The 15,489-nt window shown below is 41.8% G+C and overlaps 1 protein-coding gene across 2 annotated transcripts in view; it reads left to right on the top strand.

Annotated features, from left to right (window-relative positions):
- Positions 1–15,489, top strand: part of DCX (doublecortin) — a 65,837-nt gene that overhangs the window by 46,413 nt on the left and 3,935 nt on the right. The window contains exons 5-7 of one of the 2 annotated variants that reach the window (XR_003250278.1): positions 89–211; positions 6,473–6,567; positions 9,044–9,721. Coding sequence is in view for 1 of the 2 variants with exons in the window: in XM_026044536.1 (XP_025900321.1) it covers positions 89–226; positions 6,473–6,567; positions 9,044–9,100 (290 nt within the window). In the remaining variant the exon portion in view is untranslated. Of the gene's footprint in view, positions 1–88; positions 227–6,472; positions 6,568–9,043; positions 9,722–15,489 lie in introns of those variants that run through there. The other variant, XM_026044536.1, reaches the window with a different exon arrangement.

Below are 15,489 nucleotides of genomic sequence, written 5' to 3'. Positions count from 1 at the left end.
CAGGTGTGTCATACCTCATGTCCATAGGCACTTTCCCTGGCAGGGAGCCTGGGTCGGGTTGTAACCACGTTTGCTCTCTGTGCCCTAGAGTGCCGGGTGATGAAAGGGAGCCCTGCGGCYGCCACGGGCAGCAAGTCGTCTCCCACCCCGCAGAAGAGCTCCGCGAAGAGCCCGGCCCCCATGCGCCGGAGCAAGTCTCCAGCCGATTCAGGTAACCAGCAAGATGGTGAGTGATTGTTTTCTGGCATCTGAATATTAACTGTGCTCTGAGTTTGGTTTTGCATTCCCTGACCTTGGATGTTTGCAGTTGAATCTTTTGCCTTTTTATACACAAAAAAATGGTGCTAGTGTACATGGGTGCTTAATAAACCATTTTTTTTCCTCCAAAAAGTGGTTCTGCATTTGCAGATCAAGATTCCCATATCCACTGTTCTGAAACTCAGGTTGGCTATAAACTACAATTTTTTTCACAATCCCAAACAATGGTAGAGTTCCCTACGTACAGTGAAGACACAGCCTGAGATCTGCTGTTGATGAATAAGTCCCATTTGGTGATCTGGGAATCAGGCCATGCATGAGTTGTGAGATAGTGCTTATTACCACCAAAATTAGACTTTTTTTTTTCTTTTGCATGAGCATGTAGTACAAATGTGTAATGGCCATCGTGTCTCTGACTTAAACTAACTGACTGACTCAGTAGGAACAAAATGGCAAGTCACATGATGAAGTTTAATGAACATATTAGTACTTGCTTGCTTTATGTCAAACAGTTGGCAAGGCTTCTAGGAAGGAGATTAAATAACCACACACACTAATCAGTGATCAGCTACTGGAGTCAAGATCAGTAATGAAGGACAGTCTAGGTTTCTCTAATCCATGCAGACAAGAGTCTTTTAGACTTCCTCTGTGATTTCAATACATAAAAAAAAAAACCAGAATTTATTTATTTAATGAGAATAAAGTTGTCTTATCCGGGTAGAGAGTAAAAAGAATATGCTCTTATRTTCTTGTCGTGTTGGATTTGTAGTAAAGAGAGCGGGCTGATGTGTTACTTAGGAATTAATACTTTATTACCTAAACATTCAACATGCTTAGCTGGATTTTGAAGTTATCACATTGAAAAAGGCAAGGAATGCTGAATAAAGCCTGATTAATAAAAGATAATCTGACCTATATTTGCAGAATTCTCACCTATTTCATTTGTGAGAGGATTTAGAAGCTGATTTATTTCAAATAYGTTAAATACTTTGCCTTATGTTTGATCTCCTACCCATTTGCAAATTTTATCTTTGCTCCCTTGTATTGTTATGGTTGTCATATCAGAACTTGGAGTTTCCTTGATTCTGTCATTAGATTTTGTTCTTTTCAGTTCTTTTCCACAGTTTTTTGATCATTTTTTGCTGCCRTAGATACTGTGCAATGTTGGTGTGGATGTAAATGCAGGTTCTGAGATAAATCTCCAAGCTGCTTGAATGAAATAGGTCTGAACTATGACTAACTACCTTGCAGTTATAGGAAAGTATGTTATTTCTTTTTTCATTTCTCTTCTTAGTTATTTCATTTCCCTTTAAAAGCATATGGAAAAGGGGTACATTATAAAGAGTAAAATGTAGAACATGGTGGATATACAGCTGGAACCTGGTCAAAGACGTGAGCCTTTGCCAGTGCCCATGCATYGTCCATGCAGGCAGGCACGTCTTAAAGCAGATTGTGCACGCAGGGCTGGGCCTCATGCACTGACACGGACTCCAGTGCTGCCAGCAGACAGTGCTCAAAGGAAACACAGCTAATGCTGAGGATGAAATGCTGGCAGCATGAAAACATTGCATCCACTCCCCTGCCACTCGCCACTAGGAACCCTTTTGATCTTTAGGTGTCAACATAAATAAAGCCCCTCTCAGTCAAAGCTGTGGAAACSCCCTGTGCACAAGCAGCAGTATCTTCCATGCAGACCGGGGTGTTCGGAGACTTGTGTCTCATCCCATTCTCTACCACTGACTCACTCYGTGGTTTTGAGTACATCTCTGAAATCTGCTTATACCTCCTTTCCCAATGGATCAGCCAGGACAGCGATATCAACCTGTGCAAAGAGGGGCGTAGCCCACCCTTGGACTCATGTAGTGAAAAGAGCTCTTTGGCTCTTTATTGAGGGATTTTTATGTGTTCTGAAAGAAGACATATTAGAAGGGCAACATTGCCAAAAAGCAAAGCTAGCAGCTCCTAGATTGCTAGAGATGAGAGAAAATAGGATATCATTTGCTATTATTTATTTTGAAAACCTTAGTTCATCTTACAGTAACTTGTGTGAAAGATGGCYGATCTGCTGTATAAATACATGTGCTTTGGTAGGAGAGCCTGTGATTTTGAAAACCAGCATGACCATAGCCTCTTGTGGGACAGAGCCACAGGTACCTGTGCTGAAATGTGAGCACAGCTTCCCCAGCCTCGCACTGATCCGGCACAGGGAGCCTGGCAGGGCTCTGCCACACAGCTTCGAACTTTAATTCTCACTGCTGTAATAACCGGGTTCAGAGAGGGACAAAAGCAAATTCACAAGGCAGCAGCGATTAGCAGARCAGATAGAGAACGTCAGTCTGTCCTGGCTGCAGCTCTGGCTCCCGAGGGTCATTACATATGGATGTGTTAGAAAGGCAGCAGATGTCTGTGCGTCGCACGCGAGGCGCTGCAGCCTGTGGTCCCACTTGCCCGTGTGCTCTGCTAGCTGGCAGAGCGATGGCCCCTGCAAAACACCCTGCTAGAAGGTGTCAGTGCTGCAAAGTTGAGGGCTTCGGCCTTAGGTAGGGCCTGAGTGAGGGATGGCGGCCTAACCTGAATTCTGCCGCTCCAGAGTGAGCTCTCTAGTGAAGTCTGTGGTTCTTCACGGGCTCCTCTGTCCTGGGGAGCTGGCTGGCTGATGCTTGGTGAACGAGCTGAAATTTGTACATCTTCCTTGCGCTGCCCTTGTTCTGGTCACTGCCCTTGTTTTCTTGGTGAGTCTTCAGTCCTTGACCAAGAGATCAAATTGTTCTTGTACTTCTTTTATTGTCTTTCGCTGTAGTGATGTATGAGTGTATGCCCTGCAAACTAAGAATTCGTCTGCAGAACCTGGGAACCCCAAAGGGGCAGGGAGTAATAGCCTCATTTTTCAATTACAAAAAAAAAAAAAAAAAAAAAAAAAGAAACAGCCACAGATTTAGAGCATGCCCTTTGATCCTTGATCCTTGATTTTTTTCCAGTTCTGTCCCTTGATGGAAATGTCAGCTTCAAAGGTCATCTCCCTAACCTCATTTGCAGGTCTCAGTGCTTAACAGTGTTGCAAATTCAGACCYGGAGCTCCAGGTAGCCTAGTAAACCTGAGCAGTAGCAGGAGCAATCGCTTTGGAGAAGTTCAGCTAAAATATCTGTGGGAGAGGCAGGCAGAGAATTGAGATCACTTGGATAGCTTATTGCCAGCTCCAACGTGACATCATGCTGTGTTTTCCATCCTTCCTCTCCTTTGCTGGACAAGACTGATTTCCTTTCCTGAGTACAAACTGTCTTGTGCACGGAATGAGGCAAGGGGCCTGGGGAGGAAAGGGTGGCACGTGGTTGTGCAGTTAAAGGAAKGTCATAGGCACAAAGGAGCTTTAAGGTAAATTGTGGTTGCAAAGCAGATACAATGCTATAAATAAGACATAAAMACACAAACAGTGAAGCCAAAGAACAAGTGGATTAATATGAAAACTGTTTTTGAAGAATGGCTTTCAAYAGCTGAGCTTATGAGAGATCCCCAACTCCAGTAACTCATCAGATTTCAGTGGAGCAGCAGCATTAAGCACCACCTGGGATCTGCTCTTTGTCTATTGTTACTTCCCTTGCACTCAGTTTAAAAGAAATGTGTGCAAGTTTGATTATGAAGGCTGTTCTTCATTAGGAGACACAGACAAAATTAAATGAGCTTCTTAATTGTTGCTGTTGCTGCTGTAAAGCTATACATGAGCATCTGTAATGATACACATCCATCTCACAGGGTTACTGGTTTGGATGTCATATCTGTTTTTTCATCAGTGCTCATAAAATATTAACATCCCACTATAGCACTTAAAAGTCTTATTGTATTAGGGAATTTCTCTCCTTCCCTGCAGCAATTACATCTATTTGCAGCACACTGAATGTCGACTGTTCCCCAGCTTTCCTGTTTGTGGAAGGGAAATTTGGGTTCTTCCTGGGGTTTCTAAGTGGTGCCCTTCATCTTAAAAAGGACAGCTGCCTGCCTCTGGAGCAGTGACAACTAGAAATAAGTCCAAAGAGGCATGTTAGAAATGAGAAATGCTTCCCACTTAATACAGGACGTATTAGAATTAATCTGCTCTATGTTTTCTTTAACAGGAAGCCCMAAATCACTTGCTAAAGAAACATGAAAGAGATGTAAGCTCTTTCTGTCTGAAATCCCTTCGTTATATGGCATGTAGTTAGTGAACTCTCCTTTTTTTTCCCCTACCAACATTAAAGGCAACTCACTTTGTAGAACCGGAACAAAGTGAAAAGTGGAAACGTGCCAGAGCAGTGTGCAGTAGCTTCTGGGTTTCCCTAACCAGTTTTCTCCCCACTGCAATAAAGAATAGTCTGAGTGGAACAGGGAAGGGAAGGTCACTCCATTCCCGAATCATAGAGAAACAATTATTTTCATTTTTTTACCAGCTTTTAGGAGACAACTTCTTCCTCATTTAGGTGTGTTTGTAATGAGAAAAAGCTATCTGTGATGAATAGYCTCCACTTTCCAGCAGTCCCTTTTGCTTAGAAATGCTGGATATGAAGAGAGAGGTCCCATGTCACCATGTGTCTGTTGTCTGAGCTGAGCTAGTGTYTGCTCTTCCTTCCTCTGCTCTTCATCCTCTGTCCTGTGCCTTGAGACATATGTTTTATACTCACTCGATTTCATATGTATGGCCTCTACATTCGACCCAGGGACTCTGCCCAGAACTATCCCTAACTGTCCCCCATCTCTCAGAGGAACATGAGAGAGAAGAGGAACGAAACCATCTCAGGAATGAAAGCAAGAGAGATGTTGCATCAGAGAGCAGTGAGGCTACTAATGAGGACCCAAAAGCCAATAACAAATGAATTTGTTATTCATTCTAGTCTCCTTAGAATATTTTTGCAAGTACAAAATGTTGATGATATGCTAAGTTCTAGCAGGAAGGGTGTATGGACATACTGGCAGAAAAGCAATCCAAGGTTCAGTGTGGAATTGCTGATCAGAGAGTGATTTTGGGGAGGGCGGGTTCCTTGTCACCTCTGCAGGGCTGCAGCCCTCCGAGATGCTCCTGATTCTCATTTCCACTCCCTGTGKCAACGGCAAAGCAAGTGCCTGCATGGCCACACAGCTGCCTCCCTAACTGCGCTTTTATCAGTTGCTCCTGATTTTCCCTTAAAAAACACACCTTGCCAGGGGCAAGGTATGTTACACTTTTTAAACCTCSTCTAGACTCTCAAATACTTGCTTAATTGCAAATCCAATTTGCATATGCAGTTACTACAGCCAAAGTTTAAGTCCCATATGYTGAAACTATCCATCCCCCTGTGGATGCTGTGGGGCCTTTACAGTTAGAGTATTGGTACACACGGGGTCTGGGTGCTTGGCGAGCAGGACAGCAGGCCTGAATCACTGCATGCTTGTCTTTCCATATGAAATATTCATCAATTAAGAACAGTGTCTTTAAAAGAGGGGTAGAAATTGGTGTGGTTGTCTGAAAGGTTGGCAACATTTGTGCCACTTAAGAAAGTGACAGTCCAAATACTTGGGTTTTAGTTTTGCGGACTGTGCTGAATCTGTTAACATCTGGATTTGATTTTGAAAACGTYACTTTCTGTAGACTTGACTAGGAAATGTAGTTTAATGCTCACAAGGCCTCCGGCTTGCTGCTGCTTAGGTTGCAAAAAGAAAGAGCCAGAAAAGATCACGCACTTAGACATGGCCATCCCGAGGTTGAATTTCCTCCCCACAGGTAATGCTGCTCGTGCTGACAGAGCTATATGTTTACAACCCTGGTAGCCAGGCTAGGGTGAAGGGCTATATCTCAGAAAGGGCTACGCAACATAGGTACAGCCATGCTCACTAGAAGTATATATGTCCTTATGAAAGTTTCAGCCTGACACTTGTTAATTATCAAAGGCATTTGCTTGCTTTAAAGAATATAAGGGATAAGAAAAACTTAATTTCTCCTTATTCCATTTTGTTTCCCTTCAATTTTCTCCCTAATATGATGTTTACTTTGATTTCTCCTTAGCACAATAAATGCATGATTAATAATAAATACATGCTCTGACATTGATCTGGACCCCTTCGTTTTGATTAAAAGCTATCTCTGCAATTGCATCACTCCTTAACCCTTCCAAAAGCTGCTTAAGCTCAGCCATATTTTTAAAAGTCTGAGAACATTGAGAATATCTTGCTTGTCTGATTGCTGCCTTCTSTCTTGTTTTGTGACAGCAAATGGGACCTCAAGCAGTCAGCTCTCTACACCCAAATCCAAGCAGTCTCCGATCTCCACACCCACCAGCCCAGGGAGCCTCCGTAAGCACAAGGTATTACGTTTCTTATACCTTACTACAGCTCTTTCCTTCTTAGTCTACTCAGATATGTAAGACACTTAATTCAGGTCCATATTTTCTGAAGTGCATCTCTCSAAGTTGAACCAGTGGAGAACTTGGCCCATTACCTAGGAATATTGTCACTTTGGGATCTAGTGACATAATGAAAAATCAGTATCGGTATTTGAAAGAATTACTGAGTTGCTGATAAATGCTATCTTTATGTAAATCTTCCTCTCTTGGAAAGCTTAAGTGTTGGCAAATCTGGCACATTAAACAGCAGAAGAAACATGAATGTTACTGAAGCTCTAAGCCTTCATTTTATTGCTGCTTCAAAATTATTTTAAAAAAATTCTTTAGGCCATGCTCTGCTTTACAGGCAATAAGTGATTTTTGTACTGGTGGTGAACTAGTGGTGTTCTGCTACGGTTCCTGTTTTTCCTGATAACATCCAGGCTGTCTGACAAGACGCAAACAGTCCTAGAAGAGTTCAGTAAACTTTGGCTGCCCTCAGAGAGGATTTCATGTATTGATTGATTTGAAAAGGGGTAGCAGCAGCCTCAGCTTTTCATGATTCTGTTATTCAGATAGGAATTTCTCATTTCCATGGGCTTTCTTACTTCTGGAACAACCAAAGTGTTGTTATTCTCTGACAGTCTTCAGATGGAATTTGAATATAAACTTAAGGGATGAGGGGAGGTCAGTGGGATTTCTGCTTTAGAAATCAAATGCCACTTGAATTTAGTAATCAGAATTTCCCCCTCAGCCTGGGTTTGATTTTGAAAGAGTTGTCTTGAAAAGAAATTCTGGAAAACTAATTTAAAAATTGTGATGGTGCTGAGGTTTTCAGTCAGCCAGCCACATGTCGTTCATTGTGGGCTATATTGCACAAGTTAAGCTTGATCCTTTGAGGATTATGGATTTTCTGAAAGTGAGTAATGGTGGCAGAAGTTGAACTGCCCCTGCTACAGCAATGGAGTAAAGCATATTGAAGCCAAGGGGAAGAACCCCCAGAAGTCCAGTGGCCTTTGGATTAGACCCCTACTGCACAGGACTTGGGATCACAGACCTTTAGACGTGGGGTTCAGTGGTCCCAGTGGAGCCTTGGGTGGAGTTATGTCTTCTCAGGAATCATATCCTTAAAATATATCCAACATATGGAGAGATTCTAGCCACTCAGCTTTGTTTGCCTTTAAAAAAAGACATAGCTGAAAACAGATGAAATTGGTATTTTCCTCAGGACTGGGCTCTGATCCCAGCTGCTCTGCTTAGGTTTGAGGAAACCCACTAGTTTTAATGGAATGGGTCCAGATTTATTATTAATTTATAACTGAGAACAGGATCTGGCCAGTAATTTGTATTTAACAGTTGCTTGTGTGTATTTCAACAAGATTAATGCTGTAAACTGCATTATTTTTTTTTGGCAATCAAGGACCTGAAAACACTTTCCAAACACTCTTCATTTAGGGATTTGGAGATAAAGATTTGCTTCCTGGTAAAGGGAAGTATAAACTCACCTTCATTAATGTTTTATGTATGTTTTCATCTGGCTGATTTGTAACCTTTCCAGTGAAGCCTCTGGAACATTTATAATAGATGGTGATTGCTGAGGGCAAAGCCAACCCATCTATGAGCTTCTCCACTAAATTAAGCCAATCAGCAGACATGAATGTAACATTTTAGGTTACCAGAATATTCATGCATCATTGTTTTCCTCCTAGGAACTATTCCCCGTCTATGATGAAATCACGTTTCCTCTTTTCCCCTAAAGCTTAAAATGATAAATGCTTAGGCTTAGTTCACCACAAAGTTATACTTTACCTCTTCTCATATCAGCATTTGTTGTGAATCCCCTTTCAATGTATTTGTGCTTTGCTTTATTTTGCTCACAGGTTTTCCTTGTACATAGGTCAGGGTTCAAAAAGGACCAACGAGAGCTTTAGCTGTACAGCAGGTTAGTGTACCTAGTTCCACGCAGAAATGTGAATAAGTGCAATAAAATTCTATCCTGGAAAGGGATCCTGAAAAATGTTTACATTCAATCCCAATAATAATTTGGGGATTATTTTCCTAACCCTTCTAATTGATGCAAAAGTAAATGATGGAACAGGTGATGTTGCAAGAGACTGATGCTAAGGACAGCTGTCAAAAATAAAGTAAGACATTTTATTATGCACTGAGATTCAAAGTGACCGGTGTATAGAAAGATCTTCTTTCATGTGTATGCTGCACTGGATATATTGATCCAGAAGTGATAAAAAATTATTCTCAAACTTATCACTGAACAATTGTCATTCTTTTGCTATGGAGGTMATCTGTGCAAGTGGCCTGCCTTGATTTTAGCCATGAACTACTTAAGAAATTAGCTGATTAGCCCACTCCATAACCAGTGACCAAGAAGTCCACCCGGTCCCTGTGAAGTGCGCAGAACTGGACCAGTGAGTTAACATTTYCTTCTTTTTCCTTACAGGACTTGTATCTGCCTCTGTCTTTGGATGACTCCGATTCCCTGGGAGATTCCATGTAAAGCGACATGAAGCTAGTTGTCCATATTGCAAGCTATGGTTAAGATACAGTAGAGTACTTCTGCCAAAAGAAGCAGATAGGTGACTGGTGCTTTCAGATCAGACAAAGGACACACAGTTATATGTCATTTTTTTTCTGTGATTTATCCTCTGTGCCACAAATCAACACCTATCAATCTATAGAGATAGAGGGATACCATTCTTCTAAGTAGAGTTATAGGGATGCAAAATGGACATTGCCAGCAATTTAGGCCAGCGTGCCAGTGATCCTGTGCATTTCTCATTTTCTTCTGTGATTTCGTCCTCTGCTGCAACTACATGATTGTCGTAGCGATAGCAAAAGAGCTCCCCCTGGAAGAGTGCAATCTCTTGCTTGTGACCAATTTGCAAACTCAAGTAGAGCAAATGATTTTCTTCACCTGTCCAAACTGCCAGTGTTTGCTAGCAGACCTGCTTCTCATTTTCACCCCTGATTGTAGCACCTGTATGCCAACTAGTCCTGTTTTTGTTGCTGGAGGGCAGGAAGGGGAATGACTTACTAGTTTGATGCTCATTGTACCAGCAGACTATGCCAGCAGAAGTTTGGAAAAGATTTGTAGCGGTTGCATAAGATGCTAAGTAAAGTAAGTACAATAGTGATTCTTCAGATATTTAAGTATTGGAATGTTTTACTGTGATAAGCAAAAAAAAAAAAAAAAAGGCAAAAAGAAGTCAGCTGAGTTATCTGAGTGCAACAGTTTTCATATATGCTCCAAAGATACTGCTGGCTGATAACAAATTTTTTACCTATGCTATGGTATCTCTCTATCTCTGTTTACAATAGCAATGCCTTGTAAACAGCCAACACTGAAAACACTGTGAAAATTTGTTTTCAGGTCTGACACCCTATAGGTCACTTTTTATAGCAAAAAATCAATACACTTTTTATAAGGAAAACCTTGTATCTGTGTTTTGAGAGTAAGGATTCAAATTCCTTCTTTTTTATAAAAGCTGGTAGTTTTCTTTTGTTTAAAAAACACATTCAGAAAAAATGTACAAAAAAAAAGGCAACCAACAACAGCAGAACAGTAACAACAATGTAACTTAGATATCTTGTCATCACTGCCAAAACAGATACTTGTAGGGGAAAAGAAAGAAAATCAATTCAAAATATTGAATGTTTTGATAGTTTTTGTAATGTTTAGACTGCATATTTGTTTTTTTACACTTCAGTATTCCTAACTTTGGCCAGATTCTCTACTTATATAACAAATGGAACTTTGTGGTGTTCAGAAAAACGTATTTTAAGAAACTCTTCTATCAGGCAAAAACAAACTTAATGTATTTAGAGAAATCTTTTGCTTTTATTAATCAGTAATGACTCCTACAGAATGCAAAGTTCATCTATTTATGCAGGGCTGGTGGTTTTTATTACACCGAAGCTTTGTCGTAGGCTAGCTGGCATTGCCTCTCTTTCTCATGGAATACGCTTTTGAAGAAATTGAGTGTCATAGAACTTTAGCTAAATGAAATCCGTGCAATCAAACCTTTCTTTGTTGCTCTATTTGCCTTTGTTTCACGGTATATACCTATTCCCTGCTCCCTTGCAACCCCTTGTGAGTAGAAGGAATTATAACATTGTGATGTTGGATGGTACACGAATGCTGGGTTGTTGCTGAAGCCACTTCACGCTTTGTTTGCTTGCATCACTAGTATGAAACAATCTGTGCAGGTCACATCTTCAGAGGTTCACATGATGATACGTACAGTGCAACCTAAAGAGCTGCATCTGAGAGACGGGACAGGGAATTACTGAAGGGTCAGAGCTGTTGTGTACCAAATTTGCACCCTGTAGGCTTAGCGCTTCATCATTTACACTTAGAGTTTTGCAAAGAAATCATCTGTGCCCACACGCAGCTTTGAGTAATTCTCTACCTGGGTAATTGCTAAACATTTGATGTATTGTAAATAGACACCCAGCTTTAGTTCAAAGGGCTAAAGGCTCCTATTAAAGCTTCATGGGGGAAGGTGGGGGATCGTGTGTTCCTGTGGACACAGCATAGCTGCAGTAGTCGGGACGCCTTCATTGGGCTCTGGGCACCGCTGGATTTGGTGTCTGAACTTGAGCAGGCCTCTTGGTAACCCTGTGCCTCAGTATGTCTCTCCATCCTATGGGGATGATACTGCTCTACCTCATTGCGGGTTGTGAGGCCGAACGTTAACCTTTGTGAAGGGCTTTCAGATCCTCCAACAGAAGGTGCTGATCTGTTCTGGGTGCAGATTTGGTTCTGGGTGCTAACTTGGGGCTGTTTAATCCTGTGAGCGCTACTGTAGAGAGAGTAAGGGTGTCAAAGGCCAGTAACTGGTTATGCCAACAATAGTATTCATTATAGCTTTTGTCTCAGTAAAAACTTTACCTTTTCTGATGGACTTGGACTCCATCAGAGATGCTGATGGAGTCCAGAGATGCTGATGGAGTCACTGCAGGGACAGCATCTCCCTGCAGTGACAGGCCACTTTGCTCTCAGCCAGGACTAGTGTGTCCTGCCTCCTTCCTGCAAGTATCTGCTAACTCAGGAGACCAGTCACAAAATCACATCTAGCTTCTGCTCTTCCATGCAGGACATTTGCCACAGACCCACCAGGAAAATCTAGATTTTTGATGTCTATGAGTGGACTGAAGGACTAGAGCTGACAGCAGTATGAAAGGAGTCTGAGGTGTCCTTTCCTCTGGCATCCATCAGTTTAGTTTGGAAAATGATGGCGGAGGGTAAATGGGTGTGCAGCTGTGCTATGGGTGGTTGTTGCTGTTAAGACATGGCTACTTTCTTTCCTGACATGAACAGCACTTGGTTATTTAAAATTGCTCTTCCTGAGGAATCACTGTGGTGGTCCTCCCAAGCTGCAGCTGGTTGCAGATCCTGCACGTGCTCCYTTGGGGGTAGAGTTTTGCTTGCACAGGATCACCCTGCGGTGGGGCTGAGCCCAGCAATACTTTTGGAGTGTTAGCAAGGGATCTTGGAGAGGCCCAAAAGAAGAAGGAAAGAGGAAAAATAGGCAGGGAAAAATAGCCATTCCAACCAGCAAAGTCACAAAGAAAACAGGGTATGATGTCAAACTCCCAAGTGTTTAGAAGCAATTTTGTAGGTAGAAATGCCTGGGAAGTAGGTAGAAGGCAGTGAGCATTTCAGCTGTAACATGTAGGTAAGTCTCTCTTAATGCTGATATTGCATGAGTTTATGTACAGAAATGCATGTGGAAAGTAGTGTATTTCAGCAATAGGTATCTTTGGCTTTGTAGGATCGTAGATTTGAATATGAAGAGAAATAATGCACAGGCATCATACCTTGGTCATTTCAATATAGGGGCAGCTCTGATCCAGGAAAGAGCTTAAGCACGTGCTTAACCTGTAGCTTGTACTGACTCTTTGTGTGATGTAGGCTTGGGCTTGGTCAGAATGCTTTCCTGAACTGGAATGAATTAGGAATTACTTTCAATATATTAAAATTATTCCAGATCTTGTGAGTTCCTGGAGCAAATGATTGTAATTCCTATATACTATATACTCCAGAGTTTACTTTTTATATTTTTTTCTACTTTTATAAGCATATAAAACTCCACAGGATATAAGGATTTGCCATATTAATTCTGCTCTAAAAGCCCTATCTAATTTCCCTCATGAAACTGCCTTTAGTGTTTTCAGAGACTAATTGAATCACTAACACTACATTGCTTTAAACCAGTGCAGTACTTAAAAACAAATTGGAGAGGCTCTTAAACTAGTAGAGTTTAATTTCTTAGAAATCTGCCTTTATTTATTCAGTACCCCATATATTTTAGCAAGTTTTCCTATAAAACAGGTAAAATACCTATTTCAGATGAACAGTTTTGGGGGAGGAATTAGAACAGCCCTCAAAGCAYAAGAGACTTATGCATTTGGTATTCATATTCATACCTTTGAGTGATAGTCTTGACTGTGGAACGTCAGGGCCATGCAGCAAAATTCTTGAGCTTGGCATTTTTGTCACTTCTTAACGCATTTATATCCTGAAATTTCTGGGTTAAAGCCTCAGCTAGTATAAATTACAGAGCTGCTTCAAATCCACCAGCGCTTAATAGCTAAACAAGTTTCTGGATCTTGAAAATGCTTTGAAAGAATTTGGTAATTGGATTATAGCTTGGTCAACTCTGAGGGGAGATGGAGATTTCTTTGCTACCGTGTGTGTTTCCTGTTTTTGCACATCATTTATGGTCTTCTCGGGAGCTGGTGGTATGGTAATTTTGATAGACACTAGAAAACAACTGCCACATCTCTCGCATWTAGCTAACACATACATGTGTCTAGTCTTATACTCCCCAGTATAAGAGGGATGTGGAGCTTCTAGAGAGGGTTCAGCAGAGAGCAACAAAGATGATTAAGGGACAGGAGCATCTATCRTACGAGGAGAGACTGAATCAGTTGGGCCTGTTTAGCCTGGAGAAGAGAAGGTTGAGAGCGGATCTGGTTAATGTGTATAAATAGCTGAAGGGTGAATGTAAGGAGGAAGGGGCCAAACTCCTCTTAGTAGTGGCCAGTGATAGGACAAGAGGCAATGGGTGTAAGATGAAACACAGGAAGTTTCATCTCCATATGAGGAAGAACTTCTTCACTGTGAAGGTGACAGAGCCCTGGCACAGGCTGCCCAGGGAGGTTGTGGAGTCTCCTTCTCTGGAGGTCTTCCAAACCCACCCGGATGCCGCCCTGTGCCACATGCTTTGGGTGTCCCTGCGTGAGCAGGGGGGTTGGACTAGATGATCTCTAGAGGTCTATTCCAACCTCAGCCATTTTGTGATTCTGAGATATGTGCATGCAAATGATCACACCCTGAATCTAGCTGTTACTTTTATCTCATTTCCTTCAGTAATGCTTTTGAAGGGGGGAAAATGGAGACAGGACCAAAATAATCATGGCAAACAGCAAAACAGTGATATACTCACAGGTTTCCAATAGAAAGCAATGATATAAGTGTTAGTTTTATTCATGTAATATTGATGCTATTTTCTAGGATGTCTTGGGTTTGCTTGTTCTTGCCTTTCCTGCTCAGTGCTGGTCTTATTGCTTAATCACAGAATACTTCCCAAAATTGCTCCCCAAGACCATGCTGTACCCCTAATTAGATGCTGTTCCAGTGACAGCCATCCCTGGAAACTGCATGCTGTCTGCAGGGGCACAATATGGATCTTACAGTATGAGCTTTCTGTATTGCAGTAAGAACAAAGTTAAGATTTTGCCATTAACGTCAGTGGTACTYGCATCCACTCAGGGCAGTTAGATGACTGGTTTTGACTGCAGTAGATGCAGGATCATTTTTTGAGATTGGAAAAGAAATAGGCAAGTTAAGTAGAGATAAAAGTAGTTCAGAAAGTATATCCTCAAGCTAGGACAATCCCTAATSAGAGAAAAGCAATATAGCATCTTATTAGTCTTACACACAAAGTGCTGCTTGTGATCAGGATGGAACAAAAARCTTCTCTTCCCGGGTTTACTTTGGCTCCAAGTTATTCTTCTAGTTGTTGGTGGAAAAGAACTGGGACAGGTATTGGAAGTGGTGAGGTTCTTTGTAGAAGAAGATGGATGACGGGGGATGTACATCTCTAGGTAAAGTGTGAGGTCAGTCTGGATTTGTGCTCTACAAATACACAGTACACTGTACAGTGTGGATTTGTGCGTTATACCTGATTTTAGACATAACTAAGACGCGACAGATGAAACCACCTCAATGCCTCAGTGTAGTGAGACCAAGTAGTTTAATTCTTTAAGTGCCTTCCAACATACTTTGGGCCTCAAAAGTGAGACCATACAAGTGCCCAACAAGGCCTAGGTATGAGTAGGCTTGACAAATTGGACAGGACATACTGCTTAATTCTTGAGCCTCTTGAGATGATCAGCTTATCTTGTGTATAGAACTGGCTCCTGAAAGTGACACTTTGGGGGATAATAACCATGGATTCCTTCTGGCTGATGTCTCTGTCCTGTTTTTTATGAATCTTAGAGGGCTCTGTGTGGTATCTCATGAATTGCTAAATCTGAGTCTTGTGTCTCACAGTGCAAGTTGTCCATGGGCACTGGTGGGGTTGGGCTGACTTCGGTTGCATTGCTTATTGATCCTCTTCTTCAGATAGTCTTAAATGTCCTTTTCCTTCTGGCTAGAGATCTGGTATCTCACCTGCCGGGGGCCTCCAGCAGAAAGGCTGGGGGCCAACCAGAATAGACCCTGGAGAAATTTTGTGCCTCTGGAAAAGATCCAGTCATTTGATACCTGACTACGGGTCTGGGGCCAAGCTGACCAAATGCCATGTGTTAATAAGGAGATGGAAGATGTTTAGAAAGATTATGTGTGGGTTGACAGAAAGATGTTTCTCTTTTTTTTTT

The sequence above is a fragment of the Nothoprocta perdicaria genome, unplaced genomic scaffold (genome assembly GCF_003342845.1).
Source record: "Nothoprocta perdicaria isolate Ctin4 unplaced genomic scaffold, notPer1 scaffold_370, whole genome shotgun sequence".
NCBI classification, from domain to species: Eukaryota; Metazoa; Chordata; class Aves; order Tinamiformes; family Tinamidae; genus Nothoprocta; species Nothoprocta perdicaria.
This window is presented reverse-complemented; position numbering and strand designations above follow the sequence as displayed.